The sequence below is a fragment of the Hypanus sabinus genome, chromosome 4 (assembly GCF_030144855.1).
Source record: "Hypanus sabinus isolate sHypSab1 chromosome 4, sHypSab1.hap1, whole genome shotgun sequence".
NCBI classification, from domain to species: domain Eukaryota; kingdom Metazoa; phylum Chordata; class Chondrichthyes; order Myliobatiformes; family Dasyatidae; genus Hypanus; species Hypanus sabinus.
The window spans coordinates 62,464,521-62,489,428 of record NC_082709.1 but is presented as its reverse complement, the minus strand read 5'-3'; the positions used below and the strand labels follow the sequence as shown (position 1 = coordinate 62,489,428).

Here is a 24,908-nt window from a genome sequence, read left to right as displayed (position 1 = left end):
ATCTCTCAGATCCTCCATACTGCCAAGAGTCTTACCATTGATATTATATTCTGTCTTCAAATTGGACCTACCAAAATGAACCACTTTACTCTTATCTGGGTTGAAGTCCATCTGCCACTTCTCAGCCCAGTTCTGCATCCTATCAATGTCCCACTGTAACCACTGACAACCCTCCACACTATCCACAACACCTCCATACTTTGTGCCATCAGCAAACTTACTAACCCACCCTTCTACTTCTTCATCCAGGTCATTTATAAAAATCACAAAGAGGAGGGATCCCAGAACAGATCCCTGTGGAACATCACTGGTCACCAACCTCCATGCAGAATACGAACCACCTACAACCACCCTTTGCATTCTGTGGGCAAGCCAGTTCTGGATCCATAAAGCAAGGTCTCCTTGGATTCCATGCCTCCTTACTTTCTGAAGAAGCCTTGCGCAGGGAACCTTATCAAATGCCTTACTGAAATTCATATACACTACATCCACTGCTCTACCGTCATCAATGTGTTTTGTTACATCTTCAAAGAATTCAATCAGGCTCATAAGGCACGGCCTCCCCTTGACAAAGTCATGCTGATTATCCCTAATCAGATTATAGCTCTCCAAATGCTCATAAATCCTGCCTCTCAGAATCTTCTCCAACAATTTGCCCACCACTGAAGTCAGACTCACTGGTCTATAATTTCCTGGGTTATCTCTACTCCCTTTCTTGAACAAAGAAACAACATTTGCAACCCTCCAATCCTCCAGTACTTCTCCCATCCCTATTGATGACGCAAAGATCATTGCAAGAGGCTCAGCAATCTCCCGTGCTTCCCACAGTAGCCTGGGGTATATCTCATCCAGTCCCAGTGACTTATATAACAATGTTTTTCAAAAGCTCCAGCACATCCTCCTGCTTAATGTCTATATGCTCAAACGTTTCAGTCCACTGTAAGTATTCCCCACAATTACCAAGGTCTTTTTCCCCGGTGAATACTGAAGCAAAGTATTCATTAAGTATCTCTGCTATCTCCTCTGACTCTATGCACAAGTTTCCACTATCACACCTGATTGGTCCTATTCTCGCACAGCTCATCCTCTTGCTCTTCACATACTTGTAGAATGCCTTGGGGTTTTCCTTAATCCTGCTCACCAGGGCCTTCTCATGGCCCCTTCTGGCTCTCCTAATTCCATCCTTGAGCTTCTTCCTAGCAACTTTATAATTTTCTGGAAAAGACTTCAAGGACAGACATTGTATTCATAAGTAAACAACGGTCAAAATGGTATCTGTCTCCTAAATCCAGACAAAAGTATTTTAAAAAATATGTCCATTTTTATAAAGCTTTTATTGCTAAAGAATATACTTTTGCTTTTTAGCATTCAGTAAAACCAATGTCAAAATGTTACTCTCATAATTATTTTTAGTATAAAGTTCTATATAGCAATGTGTGATTAGACTAAGAAAGCAGTATCTCAATGTGTAACTGTCTTGAAACCCCTAAATTAAGCTCAGAATCTTGATCAAATCCTGAAGAGAAACACTTGATATTTTAAATTACTTACTTCACCAGCTGCACTGGAAGATAGTTTGCCTTGACTCTTGTCAATTTTTGAAATTTAATTGACCACTGCTTAAAAGGATTCTAATTTTGGACAACAAACAGATCCTGTAATGGAAAAGCTACACTGGAAGTGCATGTGTATACAGCAATCAGATCTATAATGCAATAGTTTTAAAAAAGCACATTCCAGGACTTTTCAATTATAGTCAATTACTGTTGAAATATAATTGCTATTATAATTATAGGAACAAAGCAGAATGACATAAGAAACATGCTAAATACTGATGCTTGAACAGATTGGAACTCCAACCTTTTGTGGGCAACACAATGGCCATAAAGAAGGGATAAAGCTCTTGTTATCTGCTAATTCATGAAATTGTGAGAAGTGGCCAAAACAAGAGTGTGGAGTTAATTTGCTTCCTTATGGTCTATATAAAGATCAATCAGAGGGTTTTGCCATAGTCTATCTATTAATGCAATTAAGTTTACATAGGATTTTGACTAATTAACCAATGTTGAACTACTCTCTTGGGAATTATCTTATACCAAATGTCAATGTTGTGCACTATAACATTATACGCACCAATTCAATAGCAATCAAATGGTCCTTACCTGCCTATCACTTCCCTCTGGTGCTCCTCCCTCTTCTCCAGTCACTTTCACCTACCACCTTGTACTTTAACCTCCCTTCACCCTACCTTCTTGATCTAACTTCTCATATTTTTTCCCAGTCCTGATGAAGGGTCTTGGCCCAAACATTGACTGTTTACTTTTTTCCATAGATGCTGCCTAGCCTGCTGAGTTCCTCTGGTGGCTTGTGTGTGTTGCTTGGATTTCCAGCATTTGCAGATTTATTTGTGCGCAATAAGCTAGCTTGATTCCATCTGGTTGATACCCTTAGTTTTTAAGTAATAAAAGGCTTAATTTTAATGACTATAGTTGTGTGAAGTGATTGAAAGAAATTCTATCTAATCACCATTTTATCAGGAAACCCTAAAGCCTTCTGTTCATATTGAGCTACTTTTTGAAACACAGATTTTGTTATGGCAGCCAACCTACAACTTGTGGAAACTGAAAAACTTGCATTGTGGATGGATACTGAAATAGGGTGGGGTTGAGGCAGGGCTAAAATGCAGACGTTAGAATTTTAATGGATGTATGAATGAAAATTATCTGACCACCTCTCTTCTTGTTACACTACATGCTGCATTTTCTTCCTACATGTCATGTTATTGTGCACTGAAGATTATAGTTTTATAGCCCAAAACACACTCTAACCTAAGCAAAGAGGTTACCACATTTACAGATGAAAAGGACTCATCTAAATACATCTTAAATGTGAAAAAGATTTGCCTCCACTCAGAAATTTCAAACCAGATTTCATCCACTCTCTGAATGAAACAAAATCTTCTCAAATCCCTACTAATTTTAATTTCCATGACCATAAAACGTAAGCCCTACAGTCATAGATGACTCTGCTAAAGAGAAACCTTCTTACTTCTCCCCCATTCTATGCTCAGCCTCCCTCAGCCTCAAAAGGAAACAAACACAGCCTATCTAGTCTGTTCTCATTCCCAAAACTTACCATACAGGGCAATATGTTGGTGAATCTCCCTTGCACTTTTTCCATAGCAATCACATCCTTCTTATTGTGTGGTGACCAAAAATACACAGTATTCCCACAGTTGCCTAACTAATGTTCAACATACATTGTATCCTAACCTCCCTGCTCTTATATTAATTGCTCTGGCTAATATCCTGCATGCCTTCTTTACCACCTCATCTATGTGCTGGTGTCCTCAGTCCCTCTGTCTCTCAAAACTTACTATTACTGCAATTCATTATAAACCTCACACTTCATTAGTTTTCCTAAAATACATTCACTTACGTTTTTCAGGATTCCATCTGGCTTTGTTCCACCAATCTTACCAGCTCTGTAGCTGAAGATTACCTTCCTTGCAATCAACACCACCATCAATTATTATATCACAGATTCATATTCGTATTGATAACATACAGTACTGTGCAAAAATCTTAGGCACATTTTTATAGCTGGGAATGGTGAGGCAGGAGTGGTGTCAGACAGTTGCCAGAGAAGGAATACTGGGGCAGGGTGATTCATGTGGGTGCAGACACACCTAGCCCTGAGATACCGGGCAAGGTTATTTAAATCCCAACAATTGGTTTATTGATCATTACCAAATGTCTCTCTGGTGCATCCCATGATTCCCATCTCCCTGTCCCCTTCCCATTCTTGGTCCACAATAGGCATCCATATTAGAATCAGATTTATCATCACTCACATAGGTCATGAAATTTGATCTTTTTATGTATTACAATCTCACTGCTGCCATCAGGTAGAATGTACAAGAGACTCAGGACTGACACCACCAGGTTCAAGACCAGTTACTGCCTCTTAGCCATCGGGCGCTTCAATAAAAGGGGATAACTACACTCACTTGCTCCATCATTGCCATGTTCCTGCAACAAACAATCTCACTTTAAGTACTCTCACGTTTTCATTATTTATTGCTATTGATTTATATTTGCATTTGCACAATTTGTTGACTTCTGCATGCTGGTTGATCTTTCATTGATCCTGTTTTATAGATTTGCTGAGTATGCCTACAAGAAAATGAATCTCAGGATTGTATATGGTGTCATATATGTACTTAGATAATAAATTTACTTTGATCTTTGAATGGGTTTACTACAGGACTGCGCATTCTGGAATTCAGAAGAATGAGAGGAGATCTTATAGGAACATAAAATTATGAAAGGGATAGTAAGATCGAGGCAGGAAATTGTTTTCACTAGTAGGTGAGACTAGAACTAGGGGTCATAGCCTCAAGATTCGAGGGAGTAGATTTAGGATGGAGATGAGAAGGAATTGCTTTTCCCCCAAGGGTGGCGAATCTGTGGAATTCTCTGCCCAATGAAGCAGTGGAGGCTACCTCAGTAAATATCTTTAAGACAAGATTGGATAGAGTTTTGCATAGTAGGGGGAATTAAGGGTTATGGGGAAATGGCAGATAGGTGAAGATGAGTCCGTGGCCAGATCAGCCATGATCTTATTGAATGGCGGAGCAGGCTTGACAGGCTGAAGAACCTACTCCTGCTCCTATTTCTTATGTTCTTATGTGTATAAAACAAACTACAAGGTTCCAGTACTGATTCCTGTGATCCAACAACAGGCACAGCCTTCACTTGCAAAATAAATCATTACCTGACCAATTTTAGATCCAGTTTCACAAGACGCACTGGATTCAGTCGACAGTTAATGTTTGGATCATTTTCCATGTGTGAATTTGTCAAAAGCGCTACTGAAGTCTATGAAGACATCAAATGCACAACTCTCATCAACACACGTAATAACCCTCTTCAAAAAGTTCAATCCAATTGGCTGTTAGTCAAATGAGATTTGAGAAAGGCATGCTGTTTGGTCCCTGCCTCTTCATGTTGTTCCTCATTTTTAAAAAATAATTTCCGTACCATTATGATTCATGTTAATTTTCCATAAAATATTAATTTAATTGTTTAAACATGTTCATTGATATAGGTTATATATTAATTACAGTATATTAATTAATGAATGTTAACTGCTAAATTTTAGCTAAAAGTCTAATAGATTAATCTAGATTAGTTTGTTATAACCTCATTTATGTACTATTTGTAGCATTTAACAATGTCCGGCTCAATAGTTCCACAAGTACTATTGCCTCCAATGACAATTCCACATAAATAAAATATCTTTCAGAGCTATTGAGCCCAAGGTTCTCATCTGCATTGTGAACACACTTAATGTCTGCTTCCACAGGGCTTGAACAGTGTTTAAGTTTTTCTTATCAATCCCATTAACCTTTGCTTTTTTCTCATTTTTTAAACAAGAATCAAAGGCTCTGTACAGGATTTACCATGACCTTTGTTACATAAGTGGGTGGAAAATTGTGCACATTTGGATTGAGGTACGTAACATATAAATGGAAAACCACAATGCAATTCTATCAGCAATATTAATACTGATAGAACTTTCCCAGAAAGACAGGCTTATGATTTATGCTGCTTTTAATGTTCCCTTTCTGGTGACTCTAAAGCATTGACTATTTTGTTTAATTTTCATTAATGTTAATGTGTAAATATTTATCTGTTGTTTTCGAATGAGTTGGCTACACACCCACATTGTTCTTCTTACAGACTGTTCAGAGTCTATCCGAAAATGTGAGTCAGGGTATGAGTTAAATTTTCTGAGAAATGAAAGCGGGGAGATGTAACTGTGATGGAAAAACTGATGCACAATTCACAAATATGTGAACTTGCAAGAGGGAGTCTGTCGAAACTGGAATAAAAACAAGAGGTTAAAATAGTTTGTACAGGCGATCCCCAAAATACAGCTGCTTGGGTAAATTTACCTCTACAGAATTACTAAAATTTTGAGATATGAAATAGTAATAGCAAAGGAAAGGTTAATCTGGAATCTACTAAAGCTTAAAACTGTAGAATGGAGTAGAAATTAAACTAAAATAATGAATTAAGAATGATGTTTTTTACTCCAAAGGATCTGACTGTTAGTTTTACAGATTAGACTAAGGCTGTTGAGAAGACTCAAGAAAACATCTTCCTCACACATTAAGTACTAACTACAATGATTTGAAAAAATGCTGCCCAATAAGTGAATGAAGCAAATTGGACAATAGAATTCAACCAAAACTATTAAATATTAAAGGGCTAGAAATCAGCCCTTAAAGTATTTAGATGGGGTAAGAGGAATGGAGTGGGGATTGACTGGACAACTCTAAAAAAGAACTGGCACATGATTACAGGCAAGAATAATGCCATATAGCCCTCTGAGCCTGCTCTGCAATTCATGACTCATCTGATCTTTGGCTTCAATTCCATTTTCATGCCCTCCCCCCTCTTTCCATTTTTATTGATTTTTACCGTAGTGCAAATATTGATCGATCTCAGCCTGAATACTTCAAATGACACAACATAAAGAGTTTTCTGGGATTAAGAATTCAAAACATTAACAACTCTCTGGAGAAAAACAAAGAATCATCCTCAACTCTGTACAGTATTAAGTTTTAGACCTCTTACGACCCACATTCCGGGTTCTCCCACCGAGGCAGAATCCTCACAGAATTCACCCTACTAAGCCTCAGAATCTTAAAACAGGGATGAGGAAGAATTTCATTAATCAGAAAGTGGTGAATCTGTGGAATTCATTGCCACAAAATGGCTGTGGAGGCCAAGTCATTGGGTATATTTAAAGCAGAGGTTGATAAGTTCTTGATTAGTAAGGGTGTCAAAGATTAGAAGGAAAAATCAGGAGAATGGAGTTGAAGGGGATAATAAATAACCCAATTTTGAATGATGGAGCAGACTCAATAGGCTGAATAGGCTAATTCTGCACCTGTGGCTTATGTCATATGTGTCAACAAGATCATCTCTCATTCTTTTAAATTGTGGGAAGTTATAAGCCCATTCTTATTTTTCCTCATAAAACACAATCCTCCTCCCAGTAAACCTTCACTTCACAATCTGTAGCATCAGTTTATTAAGCAAGGAGGTCAAAATTATATGCAGTACTGCAGTTGTGGTCTCACCAAAGTCCCATAAATTGGTAACCAGAGTTTCCCAGTTTTATCCTCTATTTTTCTATTGCAATCAGAGATAATGCTCCATTTGGCTTCTTATTTGCCTGGTGTGTTATTTGCTTACTGTATTTCTTCATGATGACTTCATCATTCTATGATACAATTTGGGATAGATGTCTAGACAATCTGGTGGAACAAAACCTGGAACTGTATACAAAAGGATGAGAGGAAAATCCATTGTTGGTCAGGAGTGGCGAATTAGATAGCCTTGTACATTTCAAATACTTTATGGTGCCTTGGAAAACGCCTCACTTCAGTTTTTGCCTACTAAGTACTTCTTAAAATGTATTAATATAGGTCTAGGCAATTTGAACTCATTACACATCCACAAACAATTAAAAAATTAAATTTTTCTTAAAAGTATTTGTCACTTTTAGCCAAAACATCTTGTACAGGTGGTTTATTTTCCACAAAGAATAAAAAATTACATTTTTCTTAAGATGTTGAACAAAGGTGAATTTCAAAGTTCAAAGTAAATTTATTATTGTACATATATGTCATTCATTTTCTTGCAGGCATTCTCAGTAAATACAAAGAAACTACAGAATCAATGAAAAGCCGCACACAACTAAGATTGACAAACAATGTACAAAAAACACTCCAAATACAAAATTCAGAATAATAATAATAATAAATAAGCAATAAATATCAAAACCATGAGAATGCAGTGGTCTTGAAAGTAAGTATTTCCTAGGCTGTGCAGTGGAATCAGTTCAGTGTTGGGGTGGCTGAAGTTAACCCCTCTGGTTCAAGAGCCTGATGGTTGAGGGGAAATAACTGTTCCTGAATCTGGTGGTGTGGGTCCTGATGTTCATGTTCCTCCTTCCTGATGATATCAGCAAGAAGTGGGCATGACCTGTATGGTGGGATCCTTGATGATGGATGCTGCTTTCCTGTGGCAATGCTCCTTGTAGATGTGCTCAATGGTGGAGAGGGCTTTACCTGTGCTGAAGTGGGCTGCATCTACTACGTTTTGTTGGCTTTTCTGTTCAGGAGTATTGGTGTTCCCACACAAGGCCCTGATACAACTAGTCAGTATGCTCTCCACTGTGCATCTATAGAAGTTTGTCAAATTTCAGACATCATGCTGAACCTTTGCAAACTTCTAAGAAAGTAAAGGTGCTGTTGTGTCTTCTTTGTAATGGCAGTTTCAAAATACTGGAGGAACTCAGCAAACCAGGCAGCATCTATGGAAAAGTACTGTGGACATATCAGGCTGAAATCCTTCAGGATTTTGTACTTTTTTTTCCATTGACGTTGTCTGACCTGCTGAGTTCCTCCAGCATTTTATGTGTGTTGTTTGGATTTCCAGCATCTGCAAATTTTCTCGTTTGTAATGGCAGTTACATGTTGGACCCAGGTCAGATCCTCTGAAATGATAACGCCAAGGAATTTATATCTGATGACCTCTGATCCCCTGATAAGGTCTAGCTCTGGTTTTCCCCACCTATAGAGTCAATAATCAGCACTTTTTGGTTTTGCTGACAGTGGGTGAGAGGTTGTTGTTGTGGCACCACTCAGTCAGATTTTCAGTCTCCCTCCCTATTTGTCACTACCTTTGATTCAGCCAACAACAGTGGATTTGTCAGTAAACTTAAATATTGCATTGGAGTTGTGCTTAGACTCACAGTCATAAATATAAAGTGGGCAGGAGGCTAAATTCACAGCCTTGTGTTGCATCTGTGCCGATGGAGATTGTGGAGGAGATGTTGTTGCCAATCCCAACTGGGGTCTACAAGTGAGGAAATTGAGGATCCAGTTGCACAAAGAGGTATTGAGGCTTAAGTCTTGGAGCTTGTTGATTAGTCAATGAAGAGCATCCTAATGTTTGCAACTTCACTGTCCAGGTGTTCCAGGGTTGAGTGAAGAGCCAATGAGATGGTATCTGCTGTTGACCTGTTATAATTGTGGGCAAATTGGTATGGATCCAAGTAACTGCTCTGGCAGGAGTTGCTTCATCACCAACTCCTCAAAGCACTCCATCATCATGGATGGAAGTACTACTGGATGATAGAGTTTGATTTAGGTTGCCACCAAAAGATTCATATACATCTTGTTCTGGTGGTTTATTTTCAAAGACACAGTGAGAAAATTTGAGGAAGATATCACGTGGGACAAAGCTAAGCTAGTGCACTGCTGTAAATAATTCTTTGGGCAAACACAAAGTAGCAAAAGATATTTCTTGAGACTTTTCTACATTCTTCTGTATGATAAAAGATATGGGGAAAGGTAGGTGTATGAAGCTAGGCTATAAATTGTCTATAGCCTCATTGAATACTGGAGCAGGCTCAGGAGGCTAAGATGTGTCACCACTCTATCAATGTTGTCATCTGAAATTAAGATACTATGGGATGACCAACAATTACATAAAAGGCAAAATCCTACTCTGGGTGCTGCATACACAGAATTAAAGCAGAGGATGCTGGATATACGCAACAATGCATTCAGCATCCACAGGGAGAGAAAAAGGATTACCCTTTCAGGTCAACAAGCTCTCATCAGAGCAATTTCACTCACCCTGCTCCACTACTTGCTAGTTTGACAATTCCAGACATTGTTCAGATTTTATAAGACCATAAGACATAGAAGTGGAATTAGGCCACTTGGCCCATAGTCTGCTCTGCCATTCAATCACGGCTGACTTATTATCTCTCTCAACCCCATTCTTTTGCCTTCATTCCGTAGTCTTTGAATCAACAACCTATCAACCTCCATTCTTAATATACTTCGCCTCAACAGCCACCTGTGGCAATGAATTCCACAGATTCACCCCCCTCTGGCTCTTCCTCATCTCCATTTTAAAGGTACACAGAACATAGAATAGTACAGCACATTACAGGCCCTTCAGCCCACAATGTTGTGCCGACCCTCAAACCCTGCCTCCCATATAACCCCCCACCTTAAATTCCTCCATATACCTGTCTAGGAGTCTCTTAAACTTCACTAGTGTATCTGCCTCCACCACTGACTCAGGCAGTGCATTCCACACACCAACCACTCTCTGAGTGAAAAACTTTCCTCTAATATCCCCCTTGAACTTCCCTCCCCTTACCTTAAAGCCATGTCCTCTTGTACTGAGCAGTGGTGCCCTGGGGAAGAGGTGCTGGCTGTCCACTCTGTCTATTCCTCTTAATATCTTGTACACCTCTATCATGTCTCCTCTCATCCTCCTTCTCTCCAAAGAGTAAAGCCCTAGCTCCCTTAATCTCTGATCATAATCCAAACTCTCTAAACCAGGCAGCATCCTAGTAAATCTCCTCTGTACCCTTTCCAATGCTTCCATATCCTTCCTATAGTGAGGCGACCAGAACTGGACACAGTACTCCAAGTGTGGCCTAACTAGAGTTTTATATACCTGTATCATTATATCGCGACTCTTAAGCTCTATCCCTCGACTTATGAAAGCTAACACCCCATAAGCTTTCTTAACTACCCTATCTACCTGTGAGGCAACTTTCAGGGATCTATGGACATGAACCCCCAGATCCCTCTGCTCCTCTACACTACCAAGTATCCTGCCATTTACTTTGTACTCTGCCTTGCAGTTTGTCCTTCCAAAGTTTACCACCTCGCACTTCTCTGGGTTGAACTCCATCTGTTACTTTTCCGCCTACTTCTGTATCCTAACAATGTCACTCTGCAATCTTCAACAATTCTCTACACTATCTACACCACCACCAACCTTTGTGTTGTCTGCAAACTTGCCAACCCACCCTTCTACCCCCACATCCAGGTCATTAATAAAAATCACAAAAAGTAGAGGTCCCAGAATAGATCCTTGTGGGACACCACTAGTCACAACCCTCCAATCTGAATGTACTCCCTCCACCTTCTGCCTTCTGCAGGCAAGCCTATTCTGAATCCACCTGGCCAAACTTCCCTGGATCCCATGCCTTCTGACTCTCTGAATAAGCCTACTGTGTGGAACCTTGTCAAATGCCTTACTAAAATCCATGTAGATCATATCCACTGCACTACCCTCATCTATATGCCTGGTCACCACCTCAAAGAACTCTATCAGGCTTGTTAGACACGATCTGCCCTTCACAAAGCCATGCTGACTGTTCCTGATCAGACCACAATTCTCCAAATGCCCATAGATCCTATCTCTAAGAATCTTTTCTAATAGCTTTCCCACCACAGACGTAAGGCTCGCTGGTCTATAATTGCCTGGACTATCCCTACTACTTTTTTTGAACAAGGGGACAACATTCGCCTCCCTCCAATCCTCCGGTACCATTCCCGTGGACAACAAGGACATAAGGATCCTAGCCAGAGGTTCAGCAATCTCTTCCCTTGCCTCGTGGAGCAGCTTGGGGAATATTCCGTCAGGCCCCGGGGACTTATCTGTCCTAATGTATTTTAACAACTCCAACACCTCCTCTCCCTTAATATCAACATGCTCCAGAACATCGACCTCACTCATATTGTCCTCACTGTCATCAAGTTCCCTCTCAGTGGTGAATACCGAAGAGAAGTATTCATTGAGGACCTTGCTCACTTCCACAGCCTCCAGGCACATCTTCCCACTTTTATCTCTAATCTTGTACATTCCTGTATTTTGAGATTGTGTCCTTTGGTCCTTCATTCTCTCACCCTCCACATCCACTTTATCTAGGCCTTTCAATGAGATTCCCCCTCATCTTCTAAACTCCAGTGATTACAGGGCCAAAGACATTCATCACTCCTCATACATTAATCCTTTAATTCTCGTGAACTTCTTCTGGACCCTCTCCAGTGCCAGCAATCCTGTTTCAGATTAAAGGGCCCAAACTGCTCACAATATCATGATATCCATCCACCTGAGCCATTTAGCCTGGGGTTGGTGACTCAGCTGGAGAAGATTTGAGTTGGTCAAAGAGCCATTTTTCTCCCAGCTCATCACGTCTAGTAAGATTGTTTATGAAGCAGCCACTTTGTTTTTTTGTACCCAAAATCATCCTGTTATCAATCCTTTGAGATTATTAATCTTTAATTTATTTAGACTTATTCAGGTCACCAACCTGAAACTGCTCCAATTTAAATAGCAAGATTAGAGGCTACTCTACATCTGGGGTTGGTCGGGAAACCGAACGACAAGTCAAGGGAGGCCGGTCCGCCCCTCTTTTTATCCTATCTCATGACACTGAGCAAAGCAGGCAGGTTCGCTGCTTTCTGCCGTCAGTGAACAGTAAAGAGGAATAGGTTTACTAAAGACGCTTAATTGACGTAATTTGGAACCAGTTTCTAGAGAGAGAGATACACAAACTCCTCCCCACCTCAACCCAGCCAGCGCTCTCTTCAGCATGGGTCAGGATTAAGCCATCGCCCCCGCCTGCCAGCTTCACAACGCAGTGACCTCCTCTCGCGAGATCATGGCTGCCCTGCCCACTGTCAGAGGGGAAACTGTCAATCATTGTGACGTCACGGTTCGTTGTCGGGGGAGGGCCACCCCGCCTCTTCCACCCCCTCCCTCCCTGATCAAGGTGAGGGAGACCGATCATGGATGGAGGAGGGCGATTCGCTGAGGCAGCAGCTATGGGGGGTTGAGGGGACGTGATCCCTTGGAGGACCGGGAGGATAGCAGGGACGCCTCTCGCCACATTGCCCCTCCTCACTCACACTCCTCAAGCGCCTGGGGTCCGAGGCCTGAGCATGGATAGGCAAGATGTTTAGAGCCGTGAATTGGTTTTGAAGTTTCCTACTGTCACTGGCAGGCGAAGCTTGTGAAGGGGGCTGTCTATGTTGTGGGGTGAGATTCCCCTCTCTCCCCCTTTAAACGTCTCTGATCGTTAGAGCATACGAGCTTAGTGATTTTTTGTAAACCTGCAAAATTAACTGCGCAAAACGAAAAGAATGTTCTGCATCAACTTTTTGTATTGTTGCAAGTTGATGGTCTCATTGGAGTTGTGTCTAGCAGTTAGGGGTGGCTGGATCAATTTATCTTACCTGGAACTGGTGGCTTAATGCTTTGTCTTTATTTTGCAGTGCCTACGATTGGTTGAGCGGAAGTAAAGTTAATTCCATTTCCAAAAGTCCACCGTATTTCTTGAGAAGCAGGAGATTCTGATACTGATCGTGTCTTAAATATTAACGTACTTCGCAAATGATGTAGCTTATTCAGTAAGTGCATTGGCTGATATCAATAGCAGATGAATATTAAGAGAAAATCGAATTTAAACAACTCAGATATTTTCTGTTAGCACTAAACTATGTGAATGTTGAATTCACTTTTCAGTGAAAATCTTAATATGAGCTGTTACTGTACCATAGGGTTTCATGTAATTACAATTTCATAGTAAAGCATGATATTTTAAAATATTTCTATTTACTAAGCAATAGTGAAAATTCCGTGGGGGAAATGCATCAATGTGTGTGTATCAGAATCAGGTAAGCTAGGAGGGTGGCAAGTTCACTCGTTCTGTACTGAGTGAGCTAACAGATGCATTAAAAATTTGTTGAGCTCAGTGCTGCAGGGCACGCAAAATAGGATGTCGTTATTTATCAATAACTATTCCAGACCAGATTGTTCTTGTCAGAAGCTTGCTGGGTTTGCTTCTTCCAGAGTTATCCTCCACATGATAATTAAAAACATTTGATTAAGCCATAGAAGAGAATATTGTAAAAGGTGACCAGAGATTAGTCAAGCAATGGAGTTCTTAAGGTGAGAGAGCACACATAGAATGTTGGAAGAACTTAGCAAGCCAGTCAGCATCTATGGAAAAGAGTAAACAGTCAACGTTTTGGGCTGAGACCATTCATCAGGACTTGCAGGGAGTGACAGGGCCAGGGTAGCTTTATCAACACAGGATAGAGTTTAAAAACCTACATTATAACTAGATCATAAGGTCAGGGATGACAATGAATAGACTTGGTACATGAGGATATTGGCATCAAAGTTTTATAACATAATTTAGTAAGAGCTATAGAAACACATGTCTTGTGCAAGTTCTTAGTTTTGTTTGATCAGCTGACTAAATCAAAAGGTCATCCTTCAAGTATTTCTTTTTATCAGGGCCGCTGTGCTCATGTGAATCACCAAGTATATCGGAGCTTCCATGTCTTTTCTGGTAAGTCAACCCAAAGCTGTTATGTAATTGCAACCTCCTGTTTGTCTAAGTGGTTGCCAGAATAGTTAAATTACTGGAACTAGTAATCAGTAGACCAAGATTTAACTATGTCTAATTAACAAACAATTAATATGCCTGGGGGCAAGTATCTAAAAGTTAATCTTGGGTTTAACATGACATGATACACACAGTAGATACCCAAAGTGTATTTACGTCCCGTTGGAGCATGTTTGGAATTCACTTAACTGAATAACCTGCAACCTTCTTAACTGTCCTGGCACACTCAATTATGCCAAACTGCCATGCAATATGTATTAAGAATAATGACAAAGTCTTAATTTGAGCTACATTAGAGCAACGTTGGAGGCTGAGGACAAGGGTCAGAGTGGAGCAGAGAGTTAATATATCTGGTGACTAGTACCTAAAAGTCTATCTTGGGTATTAGCATGATGTGATGCACACAGTGGATTGTTCTGTTTGGATCCGATCTAGCAACCTGCCAATGGGTCATAGGCACTATTGTGTGTCTTGGGCTGGTGAAGCCTGGTGGTGTCCATCCCTCTCTAGGCCAGACTACAGCCGTTGTCCTCCAACTTGGAGACTTGCTCTGTTCTCGAACACCTGGCGGTTGTAGTTCATCAGAGAACTCATTACCCTGACCAGTGGCTTCATTGATGAGGCCCTTTGCCTGGTGGTGCCGTGTTAACACCACCCCCTCATGTCACTTAGCCCACCTGCTGAAGTGATGGGCTACTTGGAGGCAAATGTGAGAGATTTAGGAATGGGTGAGGACCAGTGATGTCCATCCACCCTCCTAGGTAGAGTGCAGCTGCCAGACATCAAAGAAACGACATTACCTCTATCCAGAGCCCCTAACACCTCCAGTCTGTGTGGATACCCAATCTGCATTTGATCTTTGCAGTGGAGGCAGTTACATGAACACTGGTTACCATTACATTAGGAGACCAAACCTTGATCAATGAAGTGTGGAGCGGTGTGTAAAAGGGTAACAATAAACTTATGAAAATAACTTGTCAATACATGTGATTAAAAATGGAAGCAGCTTTCAGTAGACAGAGCTAAGGATTAATACAAAGTTTTACTGTCCTCTATCCATCTGTGGACAATCAAGTATCTAAGTGGAGTAGGAGACACCATGCATCTCCCCCTGCATGATAGTGAGCAAAGCATAGTTTTTGTTCACTCTTTTGTGGACATTGTTGACAAGTAACTATTTATTGTCCTCAACCTGAGTACCTTTGAGAAGGTGCTGTTGAGACAGTTTCAGTCCTTCTGTCGCACAGTTCTGAAGTGAAGGCTGTTCTAGAATTTAGCAAGGTGAAGGAGCAGTCATATATTTCCAATGTATATTGCAGGTGAAGGTGTTCCAGGGTCCTTGCAGTCTTTGTCCTTGGTAGCTGAAGTTATGGGGGGGGAGGGGGGGATCAGTGTAGCCAGAGTAAATAACTGCAGTGAACTTTATATGGTACAAGCAGCTCAATGGTGGCAAATGGAATGAATGGTGAATGGGTTACCAAACAAACAGGTTGTCCTGATCGGGATGGTGCTGAGCTGCTTGTGAGCTCACCCATCTGGGATGATAAATGTGCCTAGGAGATTGTGGAAAGGCTTTGCAATTATGTTATTCATGCAGGTCAGCCACAGGATTTGTGCTGATCATGGCTATTTGGCAATGGCATCACCATTGAATGTCATAGGTAGTTGGTCTCACTCTGTGTTTGGGATGTTTATTATCTGACACAAGTGTGAATGCTATTTCTACTTAAAACCCTTTGAATGTTGACCAGATCTTGCTACATGCAGGTATGGTCTACTTCAGACATGATAGAAGATCATAAAGGAAGTGGCTGAAAATAGTTGAGTTTAGAGCTTTGCTCTCACAAATTCCTATAGTGACATCCTGGATGATGGAACTGCAACAATCTCCATCCCACGAAGTGCAGTTACCAGATTTACCAAGGTAATTTATGCTTGTGAACAAAGGTCATCTTGGTGACGAGAGTCACTCTTACCTCACCTCTGGAATGGACTCTTTGGTCCATGTTTGGATTAATGCTGTAGTGAGATCTGGGTCTTAGTGGTATTAACAAAAGAGAAATTGGGAATTAGTGAGGGAGTTATTGATGAGAATGTACATGATTGCACTGTCAATAATCTTTTCCAGCACTTTGATGTTTACGAGTAGACTCATTGGGAAGTGAGTAGCCACATGCCTTTTGTGAACAGGATACCGTTATCACTTTGGCTGGAGGCACGGTGGGATTTGGAGTGCAGGTCTTCATTATAATAGTCTGGATATTGTCTGGACTTTGTTCTCAGCTGTTTCTTGTTATGTGGAATTGAATGAAGACTGACATCTGTGATCCTGTTGGGATGGCGGGGGGTGGGGGGGGGGATGATGTGAAGAGATAAATAGAAGACTGAAGTATTTGCATTCATTTTTAGACCAAGGACATTTTACCTTTGCTTTATTTTGAAGTCCTTGACACTGCCAGTCATGAACTAATGTGATTTGTTCTACAGTAGACTGGTTACAGCAAGAGCTGTGGTGCAAGCTGTCCATTTATCTAAACTGTTCAACAGAAGTACAACATTTACAGCTTTCTAAGTATATGCTTACTCTGTAGCAAATTTTCTATTTAAAAGCCTGGACAAATCAAATTTAGCCAATTCCTAACAACCATCAGTTAATCTTTCATTATCAGAAAAATAACAAGAAGTTTATTGACTGTATTGTCAAATAGTATTTCCTCTCTGATAATCTTCACATAGCTCACTTTTGGTTCTGCCAAGACCACTTCACTCTGGATCTCATTTACAGCCTTCCTTCAAATGCGGACAGGAGAACTGAGTTACAAAGGTCAGGAAGGAGAGACTGTCCATGATGTTTGAGGCAATTTTGACCAATGTGGCAGCAAGCAGCCATTATAATCTGAAGTCAGTAGAATCAAGGAGTAAGTTTTTGTTGCCTAGGTCAAACATAGCACAAAGAGTGTTAAGATGTCATCTCATACCAGAGTATTATGGCACGAGTTTCTCAGGTCAGTGTGAAGGTTAGAAGTGGTGATAGTCATTTCCATCACAACCTTGCAGAAGATGAACAATGTAGCAAGAACTGCACAACTTTCGTTTGGACTGAAATGTGGCAAATAACACTCATTCTCTATTTCTGTGTCGTTGACTACCTCTGACAAGGAGATTAAGAAAACTGTCTAAGCCTGGCATTCAGTAGCAATGTTATTGCTGACTTCCCCACCATCGTACATTGTTAGTGACCAGAAACAGAACTGGACTGGTAACGTGAGTAGTTTGCTTGTGTCATGGAGCAAGGATCATGTAGCAAGGATCTCACTTCCTGACCCCTTTGCCATTTCACCATTAATTAAATTGAATTGACTTTATCTCTTACTACCTTCACATACATGAATAAAACTTTTTAAATTACATCTCCGTCTAAATGTGCAATGTGCACTCATAGTTATTTATAACAATTAATAATAAATAGAACAGTCAATGTAACATAGAATTACACTCAAATCAGCGTGAGTTAATCAGTCTGATGGCCTGGTGGAAGAAGCTGTCCTGGAGACTGTTGGCCCTAGCTTTTATGCTGCAGTACTGTTTCCCGGATGGTAGCAGTGGAATAGATTGGGGTGACTTGGGCCCCCAATGATCCTTTGGGCCCTTTTTTCACACTAGTCTTTGTGAATATCCTGAATCATGGGAAGTTCACAACTACAGATGTGCTGGACTGTCCGCTTCCCCACCCCCCACAGGTCTCATTGCTTATAAAGCGCCAGTGGTGTTACAGGGTTTACTTTTTAACCTGTGTCATAAATGCACTTTATGCAAAATGTCAATTTTCTGGAATATATTTTATTGTTTGTTAATTGATTTGTGGTAATATTACTTTGTGTTGTATGTGAGTTATACAGTGCATTGTAAAAGTATTTAGCCCCCAATCTGAGCCTGGAGTGAGTTACTGGGTGTTGTGGTTGAGGTCCCAAATCCTTTGCAGTGCCCTGTTCCTAGAGCAAGATACAATTCACTATTCAGGCCATTTAAATGCCAGCCCAGATCAGAGGCAAGAGCCAATTTCGCGTGCTCTCCACAATCTTCCCTACCCTCTCCCTGGAGCCTTTTGGTGTTCTGCTGTTGGGTAAATTTAAATGCCACCACATGAAAAGATGGTGTTGGTTGGGACTAGAGCCAATTTTGCTTGTTCTCTGGTGCTGAGGTTATGAAGACTGTCACGGCAGCTGTGCTCCGTGCCCGCTAATATGATGAACTGTTAAGTGAGGCTTTGGGCCTAGTCCGGGATTTGGATCTGAGGACTCAATTTTGGTTCGGAATGCTACTGTCTGCTTCAATCGTTTGCATGATTTTTTTCTCTTGCGCATTGAGTGTTAGTCTTTATTATTATTTTTATTCTTTTTTTTCTTTAATTGGGTTCTTTCGGGTTTCTTTGTGGCTACCTGAGCAAGAAAATCTCAAGATTGTATAATTTATACATCCTTTGATAATAAATGAATCTTGAATCTTATTTGGGAATCACATGCTCGTTTTTTCACAGTAAAGCCCGAGAAAACATGGAAAATTGTAAAACATGAAAAAACTAAAAATTCAAAAACTGAAATGTCAGCAGTTCGAAAGTATTCATCATCGTTTGCTCAGTATTTAGTTGAACCACCTCTGGCAGCTATTACAGCCAGTATTCTTAGATAAGTCTCTATTAACTTTACACAGTGTGTTGGAGCAAGGTTTTCCCATTCCTCTTTGCAAAATTGGTCAAGCTGTGCCAGATTAGTTGGGGAGCAGCAGTGGACAGCAATCATGAGGTCTTGCCAAGGATGCTTGGTTGATCAGGACTCTGACTGGACCACTCAAGGACATCAATTTTCTTTGTTTGAGTCTACTCCATGGTTGCTCTCGCAGTATGCTTTTGTGTCAAAAGTGAGACAGTAAACCATAAAAATAGTTGTGGGGGGCTGAATCTTTTTCAAGGCAATCAACTAGAACTTGACTTTGATTTTTTTTCTCTTAATCTGTCTTAAGGACTGTTCCTGCATTTCACAGACAGAAATAGAACCAATTGATGCTGGGAACCAGGTAGATGGTAAAGATCATCGTTGTCCGGTGAGTTATAATTTAAATGTGATGTTAGTGTACCAGTGATAGTAGTGAGAAGGATTATTCTTCACATTTGACAATTTGTTTTGGCATGCTGTTCTTTTTTTTTGTAAAGTAATCATGACTTCTGAGCGCCTGCTAAATATGTTTGTGTTACACACAACTGAGCTGAGGAATGCTAGATGAGCAAAATAATTTCAGTGTGCACAACAGTTCTACCAGTTTGGAATGGATCCATACTTAATTTGTATGGATCAAAAGAGTGAATATATTATGAGGGAAATGAACTTGGGCGGAAGCTTTCCCTCCAAGACTGATTATGCTTTATAAGCAACATTGTGTCATTTATTGATACTGCAGAAAAATTACAAGATAGACTATTCATTGTTTGAATTATAATGCAAAGTTTCACTTAGTTCTGATGGTAACATTGGATGGCAAAGATGTCGCTATATTGGGAAAATCATGAACTTGCATTCTTTATTTGAAATTTGTCTGCACTTAACTTAAAAATACTTCTTTAAGTAGAATCTTTGCAGTGAATATAGTTCAAAAGTCACATTGCAGACAGTTTATAACATAGCTGTTAACTTTGCAAAATTGTAGGTGGGTATGTCAGTTGTTGGAATTGGTTGCAAATTCTCAGTCGCAAATTGCCAGAATTGTATCTTACAACTAGTAGGTGGCATGTAGGTTTCTGCTTCTCAAATTGGTTTTGTGTTGGATATCTACTTGAAGGGAAATCTGTTGAAATTATTTGAGGAAATAATAAGCAGGGTAGACAAGGGAGAATCGGTGGATGTTGTGTACATGGATTTTCAGAAGGCCTTTGACAAGGTGCTGCATATGAAGTTGCATAACAAGATAAGAGCCCATGGTATTACAAGAAAGATACTAGCAGGGATAGAGGGAGAGGTAGCGTTGAGGAAGCAGGAGGTTTCAGAAGGACAGGCAGATTAGGAGACTGGGAATAGAAGTGTATGGTCATGTACTTTGGTAGAAGAAATAAAAGTGTAGACTGTTTTCTAAGCAGGGAGAAAATTCAAAAATCAGAAGTGCGAAGAGACCTGAGAGTTCTCATGCAGGATTCCCTAATGGTTAACTTGCAGGTTGAGTTGGTGGCGAGGAAGGCAAATGCTCTGTTTGAAAGGTGCATTTAATGTCAGAGAAATATATACAATATACATCCTGAAATTCTTTTTCTAGACAAACATCCACAAAAAATGAATGACAGTTAAAACGTTAGAACCCAAAAGCCCCCCCAGCTCCCCCTTCCCACACACAAACAACAGGAAGGCAACAACCCCACCCCAACCTCCGAAAAGCAAAGAGCAACAGCACCTTCCACTAAGCACTCAAGTGTGCAGCAAGCATCAATAAAGACACAGACTTGCGGTACCCCAGAAACTATTCATTCACCTGGTAATTTGTCATACTGTCTCCCATTTCATTCGTGTCCCTCTCTGTCTCCCCCCAATAAGGGAAAATGAAGTATCCCTGTTTCACAGCAAGAGAGAGACATAACAAACAACTCGCTGATTTACGATTTTAGAAGTCTGTTGCGTCGCTTTTTCCGAGCTCTGCGCCTAGAGAGTCGGCACCGGAAAGGTGCAGCTCTCCAGATATACAACCCCCGTCAGCTAACCCGCTGCTCCCGATGTTCCGTGTTCTCCCGTGAGGCTTCAGTAAGGAGCACCGGCCTAGAATCAGCACATCTCCAGAGCCACGAAAGTTAAGAGCCCTGAAGGCGCGCTCACCTTCCAGGCCGTGTCCTTGGGATATCAGTAGTGAGGCCCTGAGAGCGGGTTTCATTCCTGCAAAGAACTGAAATCAGAGTGTAACTCCAGATCAGGGTCTTCAGAAGAACCTTGAAAGGGAAAAAAGAGATATCAAAGACAGAAACGTTAGCATTCATTTCAAGAGGACTAGAATGTTAAAGCAAGGATGTAATGCTGAGACTTTATAAGGCACTGGTGAGGCCTCACTTGGAGTATTGTGAGCAGTTTTGGGCCACTTATCTAAGAAAGGATGTGCTAACATTGGAGAGGGTTCAGAGAAAGTTCACAAGAATGATTCCAGGAATGGAAGAGTTATCATATGAGGAGTACAGTCGGCCTTCTTTATCCACGGATTATGTATGCGCGGATTCAGCCAACCACGGTTTGGGAAAACCTGGAAGTTCTCTCTCCAGCACTCGTTGCTTGAGCATGTACAGACTATTTTTTCTTGTCATTATTCCCTAAACAGTACAGTATATCAAATATTTACATAGCATTTACATTGTATTAGGTATTATAAGTAATCTAGAAATGACTTAAAAGTACAGGCAGTGCCCGGGTTATGAATGAGTTCCATTCCTGAGTCTGTCTTTAAGTCGGAATTGAAGTCGGAACAGGTACATCCAGTATCATTTAGTGTCAGTTAGTCAAACGTTTTTCTTAGTATATAGTATATATTTTACCTTTCTCTGCATATAAAACTTAAGAAACATACGTATTTCAATAATTTAAACACTGCGTTGCTTAGTAATAATTGTAGCTTTCATCGGGGCAGGGCCTTTCACATTCTCCATTGAAATTGTTCCGATTGTTGACTGACTGTAGCCTAACACTTTTCCAGTGACCGATGACACTTCACCTCTTTCCGATCGCTTTATTACTTCCACCTTACTTTCAATCGCGATCGTGATTATTTTCATGAACAGAAACACTGCGGATTCAGAGCTGCGCCACTAGGTCCTAACGTCCACCGCACGGAGACGTTAAATAAAGTCCGGGGTTCCACTGGGTCCTAAAGACCACTTCACTGATACATGTTAAATAAGGGAGTTGAGCATCCGCGAATTTTGGTATCCCCGGGGGGTCCTGGAACCAATCTCCCGTGGGTAAGGAGGGCCGACTGTTGGTTTGGCCTGTACTTGCTGAAATTTAAAATAAAATGTGGGGATATCTAATTGAAACTTATCGAATGTTGAAAGGCCTAGATCGAGTGGTTGTGGAGAGGATGTTTCCTATATTGGGGGGGTCTAGGACCTGAGGGCACAGCCTCAGAATAGAGGGATGTTCATTTAGAATGGAGATTTGGAGGATTTTCTTTAGCCAGAGGGTGGTGAATCTGGAATTTGTTGCTACAGGTGGCTATGGGGGGCCAGGTATTTGGGTGCATTAAAGTTGGAGGGTGTTGGGTTCTTGCTCAGTAAGGGCAAGAAAGGTAACGGGGAGAAGGCAGGAGAATGGGGTTGAGAGAGAAATGGATCAGCCATGTTGAAATGGTGGAGCAGAGTCAATGGGCTGAATGGGCTAATTCTGCTCCTCTGTCTTATGGTCTTACTGGTTATTGAGTGAAAGATTCACTCCTTCAACTTCAATGACTTAAACAAAAAATACAGGTGCTTTAAAGATTTTGATAAATTCAGTGATCTTTATGCAAATAAACTGTCTGAAGGTTAAGTATCAGGTCTTTTTTTTAACTTGATTAGCTCTGCACTGTTCCTGTAATCTGCCTGGCAATGGTGCTTCTTTCTAATGTTTAACTATTTGATCCATACTAAAAAAAAATCTCTATTCTAGATGCTATCATTTTTCTTTTTGAACTGAACAGATGCTCACCTGTTCTTATGTTTCCTTTTTCTCTACACAGAAAAATGGATTTTACTCATGTTCCCAGAGATCCCAGCAAGAAGATAAGATGGTATACACAACCAGTGCCAGTCACTATGAGCTTTTATGTGAACTAGGTAAAAACACTTACTAGATTAGAGTTATTTGATAATGGCCTCATAAAACATTAAGAACATACAAAATAGGAGCAGGAGTAGGCCATCTGGCCGTTGAGCCTGCTCTGCCATTCAATAAGAACACGTCTGATCTGGTCATGGACTCATCTCCACCTACCTACCTTTTCCCTATAACCCTCGATTTCTCTACTATGCAAAGATCTATCCAACCTTGTCTTAAATATATTTACTGAGGTAGCCTCCACTGCTTCAATGGGCAGAGAATTCCACAGATTCACCACCCTTTGGGAAAAGCATTTCCTCATCTCTGTCCTAAATCTACTCCCCTGAATCTTGAGGCTATGTCCCCTGGTTCTAGCCTCACCTATCAGTGGAAACAACTTTCATGTCTCTGTCTTATCTATCCCTTTCATAATTTTATATGTTTCTATAAGATCTCCTCCATTCTTTTGAATTCTAGTGAGTGCAGTCCCAGGCGACTCAGTCTCTCCTTGTAGTCTAATCCCCTCATCTCTGCAATCAACCTGGTGAACCTCCTCTGCACTGTCTCCAAAGCCAGTATATCCTTCTTCAAGTAAGGAGACCAGAACTGCACACAGTACTCCAGGTACACCAGTACCCTATCCATTTGCAGCATAACCTCCCTGCTCTTAAATTCAATCCCTCTAACAAATGTCCTGTTGAATACTGAAATAAAGCAACAGGTCGCTCAACTCAGCAGCTGGTTTTTATTCTGAAGACACTAATCTAATCCTATCCTTGTTTGCTGGCTGATTGTTTTCAGTATTTGTCAACTACTTAAATCATTTTAGAATTATGATACTTTTTAGAAAATACATTGCAAATCCACATACGCAAAATATTTACACCTGTTTTCAAATACTAGAAAGGTTTTACTTTGATTTCAAATACCAACTGTCCTCTTGAAGTTGTGGAGTTAATTTCTGGGGTTTACAGTGGCCTTCGCACCTTCCATTGTTAGTGTTTTCAGCTGACAGATAACAGTATTGATAACATTGCTATCAAACTTTGAGTAATAGACAGAGTGGGTAGGTAGCCTTTTTCCCAGAGGAGATATATTATGTCAGGTACTATGGGGTGTAGATTTAAGGTGATATGGGGCAAGTTTAATGGAGATTTGTGGGGTGATTTTTATTTTACTCAGAGAGTGGTAGGTTCCCAGAACACAGTGCAGAGGGAGGTGGTAAAAACAGACTCTGGCAGCTTGTAGGAAACATTCAGACAGACAGACAAATGGGTAGAAAGTAAAAAGATATGAAACATGATGGGGTTAGTTAGATTGGTAACATAGCACATAAAGTGGGCTGAAGGGCCTATTCCTTTCCTGTACAGTTCTTTCTATGTTTTGTGTTCTAGTCTGTTCACAACAGATACACTAATGTTCATAGTTTGTAATGGAATTCTTTTAAATTTGTGAAGAATGCCTGGTTTTCTTCTTGGTTGAAGATTTCTGAAGTCAAGAAGAGCTTCAGTTCAGTCTTCCTTTCCAGTTAAAATTATTCTTCAGCTCATTTATGTTTACACAACACCTTTCATGTTCGCTGGAGTGTTAGTATATTGTCGTGGGATCTTGCAGACAAGGGGATAGCTTAAGTCTTAATGTCACTCAAAAGCAACTCATCTGCTGAAACAGTCCAGTACTAGTTTGTCAGGCAGGTATGTCTAAGAGATTTTAATCTGGTTAGGACATGAGTTCATAATAGAGACTGCTCTCATGGTATTATCTGTGAGTGTTCCAGTAACTTGC

At 40.6% G+C, this 24,908-nt stretch overlaps 1 protein-coding gene across 2 annotated transcripts in view; it reads left to right on the top strand.

Moving 5' to 3' along the window:
• The first annotated feature begins 12,618 nt into the window (after positions 1-12,618).
• The window catches only part of stradb (STE20 related adaptor beta), a 36,847-nt gene continuing 24,557 nt past the window's right edge, over positions 12,619-24,908 (top strand). Inside the window, exons 1-5 of one of the 2 annotated variants that reach the window (XM_059967262.1) lie at positions 12,619-12,669; positions 13,172-13,306; positions 14,199-14,253; positions 19,330-19,410; positions 23,044-23,140. In XM_059967262.1, the coding sequence (XP_059823245.1) occupies positions 14,242-14,253; positions 19,330-19,410; positions 23,044-23,140 (190 nt within the window). In that variant the 5' untranslated portion in view covers positions 12,619-12,669; positions 13,172-13,306; positions 14,199-14,241. The other variant, XM_059967260.1, reaches the window with a different exon arrangement.